Source organism: Botryllus schlosseri, chromosome 12 (genome assembly GCF_051294905.1).
Source record: "Botryllus schlosseri isolate E-star chromosome 12, Bs_hap1, whole genome shotgun sequence".
NCBI lineage: Eukaryota > Metazoa > Chordata > Ascidiacea > Stolidobranchia > Styelidae > Botryllus > Botryllus schlosseri.
Window position 1 is genome coordinate 11414518 of NC_137247.1, and position 18090 is coordinate 11432607.

Below are 18090 nucleotides of genomic sequence, written 5' to 3' on the forward strand. Positions count from 1 at the left end.
ACAGTGTACATTGGTTGGAAACTAGGTTAAGCAGGTACATATAATCGTGGTATGTCATGGGTTCACTGATGTATATTTCAGATACCGGTACATCTCAGTACACGACGTCTGAAAATCTTTTTGTTGACTAGGTAGCAGCAGTGTAACTCTTGATGTTAGATTTCGTCTATTCTCGTCTTTATCAGACTTCGGTACGAATTGTAGTGGCTAATATTATAAGTCAGAAATGGACTATGCATCATTATGGAGAATGGATCAACCAGGCCTACGGATCAGTTTCCATGCTTGATACCTGAGGGCGAATCGAAGATTGAAAAGGAAAGAATCCCAGAGTTATATTTGAATATTAAGACTTAATTCATTTACAATAAAATTATAATGCATTTGAATGTTGTTCTCTATCATATCGAGAAATTAATGTATGAGTGCTTGACAGTTGATGCACTCACTGAGGCAGTGGAATACAGAAAGGTTTGGTGTCTGTAGCATAATAGGCTACAGCTAGAACTCCAGAAATTTGGATCGGCAACCGGAAATATCGCCTTTAACTGGGTCACCCAGATTATGTGTTTTCAGCATTGAAATATGATATTGGTTCGTTAATGGAAAAGTGTGTGCATATACGACGTCATCTTATTCATTGACAAACCCATGTATACCCATCGAAATATTCATTTTGCGATCTATCGGGAGCTGTGCAATGTGTGTCCATTGCGAGACTTCGGACAGAACGCGCAAGAGCTGTAGTTGCCGCTTGTGGGCACTGCCGGGACCAGTGTGCATTGCTTCGCGACTTACGACCAGAGATGCCACTGAGATATTTTGGAAAAACCCAGATTTGGACGTTGAAAAAACCCAGAAAAACCCAGATCCTATATTTCACTCAAATTTATATGATATAGCTACAAAACAGTGACTGAGAGTCATCAATGACAGTTATACGAACATAGAAGACGGTTTAGCCCTTGATATTGAAATCCCAACTGTTCATTTTCAGACTATACATTTTGCTCAGTTAAATGGGCAAATCCATCGAAATATGATGCTTTCCTCTCAACACATTGCTACGGGCATTCGGTATGGAGGGGGGGGTCAATACGTAGTTTATTATATATTCGTAATGTTTGTCACAATGCTAATCCCCATCTATGATGAGGATGATTTTAGGGTAGTTCCAGTGACTGTGAGCTGACCAGATAGATTAAAAATAGCTTTCGATTCATTAAACCTGGGACAAGCACTTTTATCTGGGATGTTTAGTCGAAAAAGAAACTGCCAGATCATGAAATTAAAGGTACGTAGGCCTACATTTGAATTTGACAAACCCCTCTCCCTCTGAATAACTTGCCCGGGTGACCAAACTGTCTCTTTGAGTGTCCCTGTTGAAAATGAATATACTCTGATGTCAACATGGTAAATTAGTTAGATCAACATTTGGTCTTTCCATGTGCATTAATTGCATACTTTACAGCAGTTACATACTATTTACTGACACACAACGAATTTGTTGCAGCGCTAGCATTCAAGTCCTAAATCGTTTTAAATTGCAAAACAAATGCTCAAGAGTTGCCTTGTGAAAATGACTTTCTGTGACCTAGTAGTCAGTATTCAATTAAGCTCTCTCATCACGCCAAGACCTCTCATTTTAATAGTAAATGGGTCTCTTTAGACTCAATCACAGTAGAATCCGTCGATGTTATAAGATCTTATCAAGCTAATAATCAATTTTGCGCCGTAAAATTGACCTGACAAACATGATGTTGAAAAAAAACCCAGATTTCAAGCACAAAAACCAAGAAACCCAGGTGATGCTCGAAAAACCCAGATCTGGGTGGAAAAACCCAGGAGTGGCATCTCTGCTTACGACTCGCAACTCGCAACGCGCAACTCGCGATGTTGCGTCGCGAGGTCAGTGTGCAGAGGCCTTTAACTTAATGATGGTACGGTAACATGAATTTGCAGGCAACAGTGATTTTAACGTATGTGCCACGAGAGGTCCGCTGGTGAGCTGTGACTTGAAGTGTTGTAACTGCGTAAACGGCGTACGGAACAAAGATTCAACACGGTTCATGTTCGCACTAGACCTGGAAATGACTATAACTCGAGAGATAGCGTGAGCCTAACTGGAAAGGTCAACGAGTTCGGACAGATACGCAATTGTTATCTCATAGATTGGGCCTGTCATATTGAATCCAAAACATTATTCTGAAGAACTAAGAATAGCAGCCTCGGAAATTCGGTCTCGGTACAGCATAGGAGATTTTGGCCTTGAAACTGGAGACTGTAACACGACACATACGGCTTTTTTACTGTCTATAGGTCTGCTGCAAAATCGCCTTTGGAAAATATATTACCGAATAAATACGTGGATGAAAGCTTTAAACTTAGTACACTGTTACATGACATCATCGAGAAGTGGTCTCATGGCCCTTTTCGGTATGGTACACTGTCAAAATTGATGCGAACAGACCAACACCGAATTTTGCGCAAAATTTACTGAGGAATAGGCTGATCAAGTGATCAGCTGTTAGCCGCCATCGAAAACGAAATAGCTATCGCGTTTGACAGCAGGGGGTTGTGAGCAAATGGCTTGAAGGCCACAATTTCACGGTGAAATTGACATTGGAGAATATAATATCCAAGTAAATATTTGAATGCAAACTGAGAATGATATCATCATCTCAGTTAACGTTACCGCAGATACACCGGCTTTTGCGTGAAATCCGCAATGCGTTGTATGCCAAAGTGTCAGATCGGAGCACATCTCTACCATACTCGACCTTGATAACGAAATTACTGCCCTAATCACTGAGTATCAACCTTGAGACTTGGCACAGCGTTCGATACTAAAACCAAGACATACCATGCAAAAGCTTATGACGGATCTAGGTAAGGAGCATCGTTAAAATCATTAGATACCAATACCGGCTTTGCGTATAATCTGTTAGCGATAAATGACGAGTCAGCTCTCACTCGAATTAGGAAACGAAATTACCACTAACACAGTTCAGTGACAAACTTAAAACTTGGTACAGCGTTCGATACTAACATTAAGACTTACCGTGCCAAATTTCATAACCGATCTCAGTATTGAACATCGTCAAAATCAATGGATACCAATACCGGCTTTTGAGTAAAATCTGTTTGCGATACATGACGGATCACCACACACTCAACTTCGGAAACAGAATTACTACCCTAAACTTTAAGTAGAAACCCTGAAACTTGGGGCAGTGTTAAATACCACCATCACGACATGACATACCAAGTTTCAAGAGTTTTCATGGTGTGAAACACCATTAAAATCGACCTATACCAGCAAAGGTCGACTAAACGCGTATTACGGTAATCGAGGTCAGATATAGATACGATTGTTACATCACACCTTAGGGGCGACCAGGCATATTTGCCCCACTTGCTCGGCCATTTTACGAATAGGTGAGAGTAAATCACCGTTTATTTATTGTGCGCGGCTTTGAGAGAATAGACAGTGAAAGCTTGCTATGAGCGCTACCGGGGCATGCCCCGGCTAGGCATTCGCAAAGCGAAAACACGAAGAGAATTCGATTTTCGCAGAGACTTCGCTATATATGGGCATTTACAAGCGAAAGGACAAGAAGAATACGATTTTCGCTGTGATTTCGGTATATATAGATTGGTGTGCGTCTATAAATGGTAAAGAATTGTTATTGAACAGAATATTAGGTGGGGCAATGCCCCAGTTGCCCTATAGGACGAGCCGCCACTGGGTGGCTGTAATGTGGCCTGTAAACATACTCGACATGTGCTGTCTAGAAGCCCTATTTAATCGAAGTATTTATTACTAAAAATCTCAGATAGAAATGAGCTGGATATTAAACGCATTTTCAATCTACTCAAAATTGCCTCGCGAGCAGGATGAAATCATCTGGCGGGCGGTATGTTTGACACCCCTGATGTGAATAAAAGCTGTAGCTCCAAATCCGACTGCGATCTGGGGTTGTCCATATCCAAGTTATGAATAATTGGCAATTATTTACGGTGATATTGAAGATAATGGCTGAAAGTCATTCTGGTTAGGTTGAAAGCTAGTCCCTTATGTTATATTTTCTCTGAATTCGCGAGTGGTGTTATAGTCGCCGCAGGTACAGCAACTTAAATTTGGTGATTTTGAAAAGAGGGCTGTGCGAGCCCCTAACCCTGGATACCTCACTGTCTTGACCTATCGAAGACATGTTTATGCTTCCACGAGAATAATTATTCTCGCCGTCATGAAAATTTACTAACAAGTTGCTGCAATATTGATAAGTTAAGAGCAAAATTTTAAAAAAAATTCAAAATGCCGTATCTTAAACCCAAAAGAGCCATATATGCAGGCCGTGTTATTTTTTTCAGTTTTTATTTTTGGCAGTTTTGGCATGGCATTGTCCTCTAAATACATAGTTTCAGACTCGAATTAGTCATAAAAACGCTTCATTTGGGTCAGTTTATCAAAAGAAACCACAAAATGTGCAGCCTCCACTTTTAATCAGTGCCAACAAACAATAATAAAAACAAAAAACCTAGCGATTTGATCGATTAATAATATCAAACGAAGCCACAAAATGTGCAGTATCCACTCGGAATCGGTGCCAATAAGCAAAAAGAAAGGAAAGCCTAACAAACACGCTCAACATCAGATTGTTATAGCAGCTGAGTCAGTCAAGTAAACCAAACGCAGTCAGTCGTTCAATTTCGCTGTGTCCACACCATGCACCCCTAATGGGTGGCCTTGACCCAGATTAAGAAACCTGCCCTTCACACACTCTCTTCTCGCATGTAACGCAGTCATGTTAACACAACACCATGAACGAAATACACTATGGGCAGGCCGTGTTATTTTTGGCAATTTGCAAATTGCTTATACTTTTGGCCTTTTCAAATTTTTATTTTGGGCAGTTTTGGCATCTTACTCCTGAAAAGCCAAAAATAACACGGCCTGCATATATGGCTCGCGATCCATAGGTTCCCGACCGCTGCTATAGGTATACCCACTTTATTGACTCAGCGGAAAATTATCCATTTACAAGTCAAAAGAAATGATACGCATAGGGTAGGCGCGTAGCCAGGGGTTGATTAGCGATTGTGATTAAAGAGTGACGTCTCGTAACTGAATGACAGCGAATGTCCGCAATCATGTTCGACGCGTGCGTACATGCGTAATTGATTTCCACTAGTCTTCAGTTATAGTCCAGTAGGCTTGAGTTATAAAAGAGGTAAGGTTTGAACCACCTGAAATCGGCGTCATTAAAGCACATATTCCATAAAAACTCGTACACTTTTACTTGCGCAAATCGTCGCCGAGGCTACGTAAGACGCAAGACGCATTGATGAGCGGGCGTATTTAATTGTTGGACGCTTTGATAAGCGCGCGAATTTAATTGTTCGACGCGTTAATAAGCGCGCGTATTCAAATGTTCGACCGGTGCGTATTTCATTGTTCACGACAGATCAGGGAGACGCTAATTAACAGCACTTCCAGACTCGTCGACAAGCTTATCATACGTCTATAATCGCCAACACGGGAATGTTGTATCGATGATCATCGTTATTTACGCATCGCACGTACTTAACCCTAATGAATCGATGCTACGTCACTAAATTCGAAAAAATCCGAACCCCCCATTATTTTTCGGCTGGCTACGCGCCTGGCATATGGGTATTGTAGTTAAGAATTTCAAGGACAAATTTTATAGCCTTATACTCCTCTTTAATCTTGCTAAAATGACCAATTGATACAGGAGAATATGTATTTCCGTTGTGCAAAAGTACAAACTGCTTTTTTGACAAACAAATATTTCGCACTAGGTCATGTTAATATTGATAGAATGACTGAGAACGACATGATCGACAGTTCTTTACAGTCAATTATCTATTCATGCACTGTATTTCGCGCTTTATTTTCGAACAATATATATAAAAATTCCGTGATTTTGGAAATAAAAATGTTAATAATTTAGTCATTCATAAACATCGATAGAAGGTACAAATAACCATTTTAAGGGTTCACAATTTTCCTTCGCTCATCCCCGACGACTGCCTCACTTGACTTGCCTCCCCTAACTCCACGTCACTGACGTATCACACGGTGGGTATGGTACTGCTGTAGTGACCATGTTTAGCTCCATCTATCCATAACCCATGTGGGCAGAAAATTATGGCGCACACAACGAACCCATATATTAGTGCTCCCAATACGTCACTGATGTTCAATTGTGACGTAACAGTTGATTGACATGTATGGCTCTTTGGGAGTTGCAATTGAAAATATTGGGAAAATATGGCTCTTCGGTCGAAAAAGGTTCCCGACCAGTGGTATAGGCCTACCTGGAATGCTCGAAATAGGCTTCTTTAACTTCAGAATTTGTTTTCAAAAGTGATTTGAAAACATTAACCCTTTAAACTAAGGTAGCGTTTGAAGTGGCCTATCTATATTAGGGCTCTTCAAAAATGACTTTTTTTTCTCAAATCGTACTGGCTACTTTATAAAATTGTTAGGTTACCTAATTTAAGCCTACACACAAAATTTGGTTCAATTCCAGCCAGTAACCGCTTTGCTACAGGAGAAGAAAGTTTCTATTTATTATATAAAAATAAATAATAAAAAATTTGAAAATTTTCTGTTCACCCCATGAAAGTGTTAGGCCAGTGGTTCTTAACCTTTTTTCCTCCAGCGCCTTCTTTCAAAAATTATCGTGCTTCAGCGCCCCGCAACCTCATATTGTAAGGAATGTAATAAAGACAATGAGTAAGAGGGAGCGACGTAACAGCACTTCGTCAACCCCCTAAAACCGATTGCCTTGCTCACCCATAGCGTTATAAACCAAACTTCTGAGGGCTTCGCCCACAAGAACCCCGTAGCGTTATTTCGATGGTCAGCAAAGTTTGTGTGGCCTGGTCGCCCTAGGTACCAAAATTTTCTATAATGCATGAATGAATAGGTGGTAGTTACATATATAAGCCGCTATAAATTTTTTATTCTCTCAGCCCACGAAATCAGATTTACCAGTAGCGCTGAGTGAGCTGTTGTATGGGAAAATAAAGGGCAGGTAATTAATAATTAAACATATTCGGGCGTGCGCGTGGTTACAATTAATTCGTTACCAGGGATGTAACAGCACTTCGTCACCCCCCCCCCCCCACAAAACGTTGGTCTTGGGCCCCCATCGGGTGATAAACCAAACTTGCGGGGGGCTTCGCCCACAGACCCTCATTCTGCTATCCGCTATTTGCTGATACTAGCCATCTACATTGGGTGTCCACTGTCCATTTACTGAGCCAGCTACTCTCATCTAGACGCGCGAAGTGCGAAAAGTTTCAATAATTAATGATTGAATTGGTCAATATAATCGGATGTTGCTTGTATATTGATATCAATTTTTATGCTCTCTCTTCTCACGTAAACAGATTTACCGGTAGAGCTGAGTGATGTGTGATTGAAAAGGTAGGACCCCTCAATAATAATTATACATCTTCGGGCGTATACCCGTTGGCAGGAACGAAACGGCACTTCGTCAGGCCCGCTGAAAAAACTTGGGTCTTGGGCTCCCATAGGGTGATAAACCGACCGCCCCCATCACGTTGTTCGCTTTTGCCACGAAATCAGCTGTACTATTTAGCGAGCCAGTGCGAAGCGCGAAAACTTTCGATAATTCATGATAAAATCGGTCAGTAAGATCGGGAATTGCATATATATTGCTATCAATTCCTTGTCCTCTCTGCTCACGTTACCAGATTTACCGGTAGAGCTGAGTGAGGTGCAATGTTCCCTCTAAGCTGCGCACGTGCGCAGTGGTGACACGGTCTCTGCGCACAGAAAATCTACGTTGCGCACAACAAATCCGAAGTTATGACCTTTTTTAATCGTTACGCACTGTTGTCCAAGGGTCTGCGCAGTGAGTTGTTGAGTGTGCGCAGACTCATCAAAACGTAGAGTGAACATTGTGAGGTGTCTTCGAAACTGTAGGGCCCGTAACTAATAATTAAACATATTCGGGCGGGCGAACCCGTTGGTATGACTTCGTTGCATGATGTTATTTCGTGACCTCCTGTCTGCTATATCAAAAAATATAGAATCGCCCAACAGGGATATCGCCCAACAGGAATATCTAGTTTTAGAATCGTACTAAACTAAAAGACGCACACGATTTCAAATTGGTCTTTCTTCACTGGCATATAACTTTTTCCCGCCAGATGGAATTCCTCTTCTGGGGTTCAGATTGCCAAGACAGGAACATTCGGTGCCAGACATTTAGGCGCCCATAGACAATTAAACCTATATGTCTTTTGTAGGTTATATATAACGAAGTTTTCGGTGTTAATTTGCTCTGAATAGATGAACGAGTGCCGAAAATTCATTCCCATAATTTTAGGTTATGGCGAATGTAATTTTAACGTGTAACGCTTCCGACGACACATGTGGGTATGATCGCAACAAATATGGCACCAAAATTGAAAAGCATTTTTTTCAATGTACATACAACGTCAAGCCTGGTGATTTCTATCTAGCACAGGGGTGTCAAACATACGGCCCGCGGGCTGCATCCTGCCCGGCAGACCACTTCATCCGGCGCGCGAGCCATTCTGAGTAAATTGAAAATAATTAATCTCATTATTCGACAGATTCTTAACAGAAGTTGAGATTTTACTACTAAATAATTCGACGCAAATAATCCAGCATATTTTTCACCACGAATAGGTCGGACCAACGACGCATATCCGTTGTCCAGTGACCTTGTTCACTAAAACGGGCATAGAAATATTTCAATCATATCCTCGTTACAGCCACTCTTATAGTAGGTAATAAATGTATTCAATCGGCTAAGTATCGTATTTTTGCCAATTCCATTGTTTGCGAATAACGTTGTTGCTGGAATAGTGGGCCGACATATTCCGTGATATCAATAAAGCATTCCAGTGAACAGCAAAGATATGGATGTCGACGTAGCATATTGAAATTATTTGACTGGTCCGGCCCGCGAGTGACTAAAACTCTTGAATCCTGCCCGCGGCACAAGTCCACAAAACATCTTTATACAGCAAAATGTTTGTATCAGTAGGCTATTGGCAATTTTGGGAATAAAATGAGCCCGCACAGTAGGATATTTCATTTCAGACGGCCATACTGTTGATGTGAGCTCTGGAGTTTTACTAGTAATGAAGCGAAACCGTGATTTCCCGATTAAAAAATTACAAATTAGGTTATCAATTATTTTGAGGCTTCGCGGACCCCCTGAAAATGCTTCGTGGACCCCCAGGGGTCCGCGGACCCCCGGTTGAGAACCACTAAAATAATATTTACGGTGACCGATTCTTTGTTTATTTATTATAGTTGTGCTCACCGTAAATACTATTATATTCAAATCCAAATTTTTTGACGGCAATAACTCCGCTTCCACTGGTTGGAATTGAACCAAATTTGGTGAGGATCGTTTCTATAGACAGCCTAACACTTTCATGGGGTGAACAGAAAATTTTCAAATTTTTTATCATTTATTTCTATATAATAAATAGAAACTTTCTTCTCCTGTAGCAAAGCGGTTACTGGCTGGAATTGAACCAAATTTTGTGTGTAGGCTTAAATTAGGTAACCTAACAATTTTATAAAGTAGTCAGTACGATTTGAGAAAAAAAGTCATTTTTGAAGAGCCCTAATCTATATGCAAACGAATTGAGCATCCAGTTCAACTGCAATCCAACATTGTAACCGATCACTTGAGTCGACATAAAAATTACCAGTGATTTTATATTTGCCCTTTCTATGTGACGATAAACCCGATCACACACCACACGATGAACACACATAAGAACAAATAGTGTCGAAGATCATTATATGCTCGGGAAATCTGTGATCTAGGACCAGTGGCACCAAAGAGATTCACTATTACATAATAAATATACACTGGATGAAAATATGTTCTCTTGATCTCTACCTTAATGGAAGTACATGTACGATTGCACTGCACATACAATATATATATGAAACATTGAAGGCGCTCGTAATTTCCAACCAGCAAGACAGGACTTTTTAATGTAATGAGGATCTACTATACCATTGCCATGTTTGGTGACGCCCGAAACCATAGATAGTCCAGAATTTACGGATCATGAGATCCCTACTTTGGCCTTTGTAGTCCGACAACGGCACTTTGCTCGATATAGTCCATTAGATGCATGTCGATGTCATCATTACCTTTCGTTCTCACCGGTGTTATATTCGAAAACCCGAAAATCGAGTGCAAGACTTGACGGCGCCCGTACCCGGGAAATGAGTATATTCCGCGAGGGATCCTTGCGTGATCGACATTTGCAATTGATCATTCGCCTCTAGGCTGGCGACATGGTTGAATTGGTACGGCCTGAGGAGAGATTGATCATCGTCGTACGCTTTAGTTGGTGGCAACGGAGGTATGGCAATCCTGTCCTCGTCGTTCAGTATTTCGTCAAATCCAGGCGGAGATTCTACAACCACCGGTTGCAAGTTATTGCCAGTAACCGGCTCGCCCGTAACGGTAAACTCTCGAAGTGGCTCGCCGTTTCGAAGTATTTTCACCGTGGTTTCTCGGTGCGTTTCCACGCAGAAGCTGACGGATAGGAAGTATATTCCTGTTTCGCGGACGGCGAAGGTACCGCTTTCAGGCTGAACGCTCGCATCGCTTCCAGTTGGATCCATGTCGTTCTCGGTGAATGATACGATTGGCGAAAAGTCCGAGGAGATATCATAGACTGGAGACGGAGGGCTGTATTGTACCGAATCGGTCGTTGCTCCACTCGGGTAATCTGGAATGGTGTAACTGCTCCCCATAGCATGAGCAACGGCAAACACAGTTCCTGGGAATATATATAATTATAGTTAGAGAAATGAAAGAGGGTTCATTGATGCATATTTCGTTAACGCGATATGACGGCTTGCTTACGTAATATAGGCTGTGCTGTATTGTGGGCGTAGCTTTCTTTTACTTATTTTGAGTACTGGAGTATGTTTGTCAATCTTCTAATTCTGTTCGGCATATTTTAGACTACTAGTAATACTGCAGTTACAGTTCAATTCAGTTTATTCTTAATTTCATCAATCAAAACTACGTCTGGCAATATCTATAAAATAACTAACCTTCTCTGGACGATCCTCCCAGTTCACGCAAATACTCATCGATCTCATTTTCAGTGAGCGATGCATCTTTAGTAGCGAAGAGTACGAGATTCTTCGCCGCGTCGACTGTCGCTTGCAGTTGCGAAACGTCTTGTTTGACGGCGTCCGCTGCATCGCGGCACTTTCGAACGTCATCAGCGTTCTGTGCGATATTGCGTGAAATCTGAGCGGCCTGCACGTTTCCCGAACGCCTGTACGCGCGTATCTTCTCGTCCATATCTTCAAACCGGGCTTGGTGACCTTTCAGCACGTCGTCCAAGTACGCAATTTGCTCCATGTTGCTATTGCAACATGATTCCTCTGGATGTTGAACGGCGTCGCCCTGCATTGCACAATAGCGTCATATTACTTCTCTGTTGTGGCGTTGCGTGTGATACCATCCTGCTTGTTACATCGCTTAATTTAAGTACCTGGGGTGGTCAGTAACGAAGCACTAGCCTAATCAAGTATAAGTCATCTATATTTGTATCAAATAATATTCAAGTATGGTATTGTTTGGGCAAACCCTATTAAAGTTTCTAAGGTCAGATTATTTTCTCATTTCAGTTTTCTCATACGTCGAGTCTGAGTCAAGTCAGTCGAAAAACGGGACCCGAGACTGACTCGACTCAACCATGACTCGAGTCACCCCAACTGCGGTTTACATATATATAAAAATAAATACCTGTGAAAGGTATAAATCCACGAGATTACACCGTACCTGTTGTATCGTTTGTTGGTTGAAGGGTAACCTATTCAATAAGGAGCTGTCCTCCAGGATTCTTATCCGATGTTCCAAACTATCTTGACGAACTTGCATTCCTCTTACGACCCACATCAAACCGAAAATTGCGAAAATAAGCAAAATAATGATGGCCAATAGAGACACGGATTTCACGCCCACACCTGGATAATAAATGGGAGTGATTACAATTCACCAATTCCATTTCCGAGCATAAGGAATGAGCATAACCTAATGATACACATTTTCATGTGTCGAAATAACATCATAACATAATACAAGCGATGCAATAAATAAACTTACGGCAACATTTTTGTTTCTCCGCTTTGTCTTCAGTTAAGAAATTCTCGTTTGCAAAAAGAGAATAGTACCTGTACGAGAATCAGTAGATGTTAAGGTCGAATTTATTTGGAGTGACGTAAAATAGTCAGCGGGAATTTGTAGCAGAGTACGTACACTGTATATCATCATATCAAGATAATGTTGGCAAGAAAATGCAATGCCTGGTGGGTTTTAACATTCAGATAATCGCTATCCGTTTTTATCAGGCAGCTTTAGAAATGTGTAACATTCATTTCCATGTGAAAAATAAGTACAATCCAGTGCTGGGATAATTCCAGTCATGACTTATGTTATGACACGAGTCAGCATCCTCAAATTACTCAACTACCTCATCATCATTTTATTAAAACTTTTATCAAATCAACACACTACACGATTTCGATATAATGAAAAGATAGGAGGGTGCCGAAACGACTTGGAGTAGTCTTTTAATCAGACACCCATCCTTGGCCTACAGCATGTAAATAAGAGTCATGCACACTGGATAAAAGAAAGGATAACATAAAAGTGAGTGAAAAAAATGAGCGATGCATGTGTCGGTAGGCGAGTTCGGTATGTCAGATTGTGGTCTGGTAATTTTTAGGGGTGACCAGTATACCTCTGAATTATAATTAATTATATATATTAATTATGTATAATTACAATTATCAGGAACGTGAACCGAACGTTCGTACCATCTAACAACCACACATATACCACAACCACAACCACAATTGGTATCGCTTATATGAAACTATAGCAGCTCCGATCAGTATATCAAACATGTCAAAATCCATCTTGGGGTGCAGGCGAAATTACAAAGAGGAATTACGAACACCAATAAATAACGATATACTTGGTGGCTTATTTCGGAAGTCGAATCCACACTGGATTTTAGATATAGGGGTTCATACGAACATAAGTGCACAAATATACATGTGAACAGCTTCTTGGAGGTACAGAACTTTAATATACAGTTAAATAGCATATTCATATTGAAATGAACCCGAATATTTTCGGCTGACACTCGTCAGGGGTAATCGTCAGCAACTATTAGATAATTCAAAAGAACATCGTATATCAACAATCGTATCATAAAATATGACGTCACCAGCATGAAATGTCGAATACGAGAGCATTTAATGTAATATTTTTAGATAATACACGAACTCTTTTTGTTGACGCAGCCTTGGCTGGTGTATTTTGATGGTGTCGGCTTTTATCAATCAGCTATTATCATCAGAAATCAGAATATCCATAATGATATATAAGTACGTGCTATAACTGTCAAACCGGCGACTATTTCGAGGGTTTCAACCATTCCATATCGTATGCGTCGACTATATCGGGTGCAAATCGTCTGTAGGCTCGTATACTGAACGTTTTTTCGAAAGTATTCACACAACTATGGAATCATTATACAAGCCTTGAATTTTTTTAATTTTTTTTATTATGTACATCAGCTTCATGTAATGTTATGTTCCATGCCAACGTCCTGAGTACTATAGAGTCTCCTTGTAACAGTGCTTGTTATCGGACGCATCAGCAAAGTGGTGTGGATTGTAGACTATATGTTACAACATATAATGCATATTACATACCTGCCATTTCCTTCATAAGTGCCGGTACTGTTCTTTTTTTCTTTCGGGTTTGTGTTCTCACTTAAGCCATCTGTAAGAAGGCGAGTTTGTTATTTTGATAAACTACATTCAATTCGATCGCTCTTTGAGCGAACACAATGACGTCGTGACAATCTGGCGAAAACCGTCAAATTAAGCACTGCGCGTATACATATGATCAATTGCCCTGCTCACGTTCATAAATTACGCGGAAATGGCGAATCAAATGTGATAATACCATGTTATTAAACGAATTACTTGATTGGTTTTTACGCAATCAAAGGATCTGATTTCTTGGTCTGCGAACTATATACCAGCCGATGATATTGTGTATATTTATCAGCAGCTGTTTCATTGTTTGCGAAGAATTCAACTTGAAGCTATGTCATATCTATAGCTTGTAATATTACCTTTTCCATCTTTCACATCAGCCTTCATCTTCGTTTCCGTTGAACTAAACGAGAATTGTACTATTTTGTTACGTTACCTTTTGAATGAGACTAGTTTGCAAGCTATATCCTTTACCGGTGTGCGAAAATTGACGCAGTTACAATAATCTTGTGGTGGCCTATCTGTCACATAGACTGCATCATGATTAACATGCCGTATAAACGTATGGATGGAATCATCAATCATCATGTTATTATGCAGCGAAACACAAACATTATGAGTACTGGCCCGGTGCAGTGGTGGGTTGAGAATCATGCTGACAGCGGGACGGGGGAGCAGTCACTGTATTCTAATCGCAGTGACTTGACCATTCCATTCTACATCGTCCAGACGTTGGGCATTCTAATCAGCCCATTATATACCTGTGAGAATAGTCCCACGCAAAGAATATGTATCCAAACCAAGGATATCAAACATACATGATTTCATCCCGACCGTGAAGCATTGATGATCAAACGACAGAATTATTGTATTCTCAACGTGGCTGACCAAAACAAAATAATAAAGTTGATTTCATTCTGTTTTATCAGCCATTTCATCATCCTTGAAGGCATAAGGAAGTATAGCTTTGGCGCGGAATCGGCTTGGTTGGCAAACAAAATGCCACCCTTTCAAGGCCTGAAACTTTTGTGTATGCTTCCGTAATCTTCCCAACTAATTTCGCCAAGAGAATGTTGTTACGCTTTCGGACAATGTGCATTAAAATCCGTATTTCGTAGTGTTATTACGCTACAGTCCGAACATTATTATTTATTCGCGAGTAGCCTACTAGCCAAATACGGCAAGGGAAACTATGAATCATGGTTCGGTACTGAAACGGTAGTAACAATCAGGGCTATACTATAGTCTCGAGCGTAATCCTGTAGATGCCGGTATGGTATACTTTCTTTGATTTTCATATTGCTCTACTATGGGGTTTCCGTAAAGTATGGATCGTTCAGTAAGAAACAGGATATGATTTGTTCGTAATGCATTCGATCCGTGAATAAGTTTACTCGTCAGTCATCGGTTGAACATCACGTCGGATGACTCCATATCTGTCCAATGGGATGCACCGTTCCTCTGCCCGATTTGGACCAACTAAATAACGGTTGAGATTCGTTTCAGAAATCAACAGCACAATGGGGACGATTGACAATATCACATTGGAAACGAATCCCGAAATTAGAATGACAATGTGCCAAAATCATACCTAAATGGATCATTGCTTTTATCACGTAACATATAATTGCCAGCATTACCGTAAGCCTTATGAGGGCTATGCGGCACCACGATGTGATATGTTGTAGCAATTAGGTCATGGATCCGAAAAACTTCCTCTCCACATATTGCAGATACATACACTATAAATAATCCATATTCAGAAATCGAAATTTACCAACTCTTGGTCGGTTTGCTAACATAGTGACACAAAACCGTGCAGTGCATACAATATTGTAGCCTTTTTCTTTACCTTTTCTGATTTTTCCGAATGGTACCTGGAGCGTTAACTTCCTGATTTTCGTCAGAATCGTAGGTCAGTTTGTACATGTCTCTGTCGATCCTGATCTATAATGACTATTTTCTTTCTTCCGTGGTCTCGATTTATTGCTAGTCTGCGCGGGTAAGCATCTCTGTACAAATGAGCCTCGTTAAATATCTCCGACTTAATAATCCGCCTGCGCATCTGACGTCAATGCTAGTGAGCCGAAATGGAGGGTGATTTCACCTATTATACATTCATCACATCATCGTCATCTCAAGCGAAAGGTATTACGGAATTTCAACATTTGCCAACGTGCTTATGTAGGTATTAATATAATGCTTATCCGAGAATATCAAATCTTTTTTGCATAACGGCACTATATTAGATCACGTATCTGTCTATAATAGTCCGGAGACCTTATGCGGTACCTGGTATTTCAAGTTACGTCACTGTCTGTTGCATCCAAATGGATTACGTTATGTTGCGGCTATAAATCTCGAGATTAGGATTGGACCACGATATCGCGAACACAAACTATAATTTACCTTTTCCCTTGTATTTGCCCTTGTCAGAAAAAATGGTGTATTTTCAATACAGCAGTGAGGGTTATGCTTTCTATACTATGGTAAATTACAATATACCCCAAACGCTAGAACTAGATATAGCATATATCTGCCTCTGCATCATAGCTTTCGATGTTCTCTCCTCACTATGCCCAGCCGCGTCTGCGTATGTGTCAGGCCCGGTGATATCCATTTTAGTCCGTTCAAATCTATTGTAACTAACCGATTACACATTCCGGATATGGTGGAATACAATTGGATACGGGAAGTATCATGTAGCGAGAAGGAATCGACATTTGCTACACGGTATAGTTAAAAAACTAGAGTTGATTTTCATTATATTTCGAGGCTGCGAATCATACTATATAGTTCATCGTGCGGTTAATTCCTGCACCATCGAGAAACCAGACACTTTATTACATCTACAATTTCGGCAACTCCCAGCAGTAACTTCAGTCGCCAATGAATGCTAACTAAATCATATCTTTCGCAGTGACAAATGGTATATGGCTTATAGTTATCGCGGACGAGGACGATTTATGCCTGACTCCACTTAATGTTATAGTTGTGCACACCACACCACCATGATGTAAATGGAACGTCAACATAACAATTTTATCTACAATTTCTGTCAAATAGACCGACTGCATCGGGTTTCCTTGTACTCACGCTAGGGCAAGTTAACGGACATGCTATGGTGGTTCGAAAATAATTGTGATATAATCACACGGTTTCGTAAGAAAACAGTAAAGCTTTTATCAAAGAGGCTTTCTTTAAAATATGTTATAAACATATGCGTTTTAAAGCATGATTTTGTTTTAAATGCAACGCTATATCGTCGTTATCGTTCGGGTTCCATACGCGATATACGCGATGGCGTCATGAGATGAAACAGAATATTATATTAGTGCCTGTAATAGTCTGACGTAGCCAATTCAAACGTAAGTTTAAATTATAGAATTAGATCTGTCAATTTGGTAATCAAACCTTATTATGTTTAGAAAGTACACTTTTTATGGACTTGGGATCATTACTGAATGCTGATTGCTGATGCTTAGTAGATGCGGTCTGTTTCATATTTCCACTTCGGAATTTATTGCAGTTCCTGGCCTCGGGAGTAGGATTGCCCGTGGAATGGGAGTCTTTTATATTTTCTAGTGGCATTGTTGCGAAAATAGGAAAATGGTTCAGGTTATAGTGTAGACTAGGTACAGCGCGAAGCGAATGAAGTAGCCTACTGGCACAGCGTCCTGATACTCCCAATAGGCCAATACTCCATCAGGTAAAATTTGAGTGAAAACTATGAAGGCATATCGTCGTGCATGATTACTATACAACCCATAATTAAGGAAGAAATCCTATGGTATCGAACGACTTCATAATATTCTTAGATTATCCGCAAGCCGTACGCGTAGTGTAGGAATTAGTTCGCCATCGTCCATCAGTGTGTCTGTGTGGTATCTCGAAAGTCGGAGTGATATCTTAGGCGTGAATAAGATGGATAATATAGGTTCGATCGGTGAGGAGGTTGTTTAGTCCGAAGGGGTCGATCAAACAAACAAACAAACAAACAATTGAAATTTATAATAAGCGCATCGAATCGACACCCCTTGCGAGACTTCTTTACAGAAAGGGAATTAGCCTATACCTGGCCTTTTGATCGTAACGTATATCACATTTATAATTGCATGAACAATGAACATCGTATACATCACCGCATGTACTAATGGTCCGTGAATATATATGAGCATTTGAGCAATTGAACATGCGACATAATATAGGGT

General features: G+C 40.5%; 2 protein-coding genes across 2 annotated transcripts in view; one reads left to right on the forward strand and one right to left on the reverse strand.

Annotated features, from left to right (window-relative positions):
- Window positions 1-18090, forward strand: part of LOC145451896 (uncharacterized) — a 102201-nt gene that overhangs the window by 64780 nt on the left and 19331 nt on the right. The gene's annotated exons all lie outside the window — the stretch shown is intronic.
- Window positions 9744-15963, reverse strand: LOC145452368 (uncharacterized). The gene is made up of 7 exons (XM_080330571.1): window positions 15732-15963; window positions 14239-14282; window positions 13811-13880; window positions 12192-12259; window positions 11868-12052; window positions 11129-11489; window positions 9744-10848 (listed from the first exon to the last, which is right to left on the reverse strand). Exons 1-7 carry the CDS (start codon window positions 15806-15808, stop codon window positions 10229-10231), a joined length of 1425 nt encoding a protein of 474 aa, XP_080186697.1. The 5' UTR covers window positions 15809-15963; the 3' UTR covers window positions 9744-10228.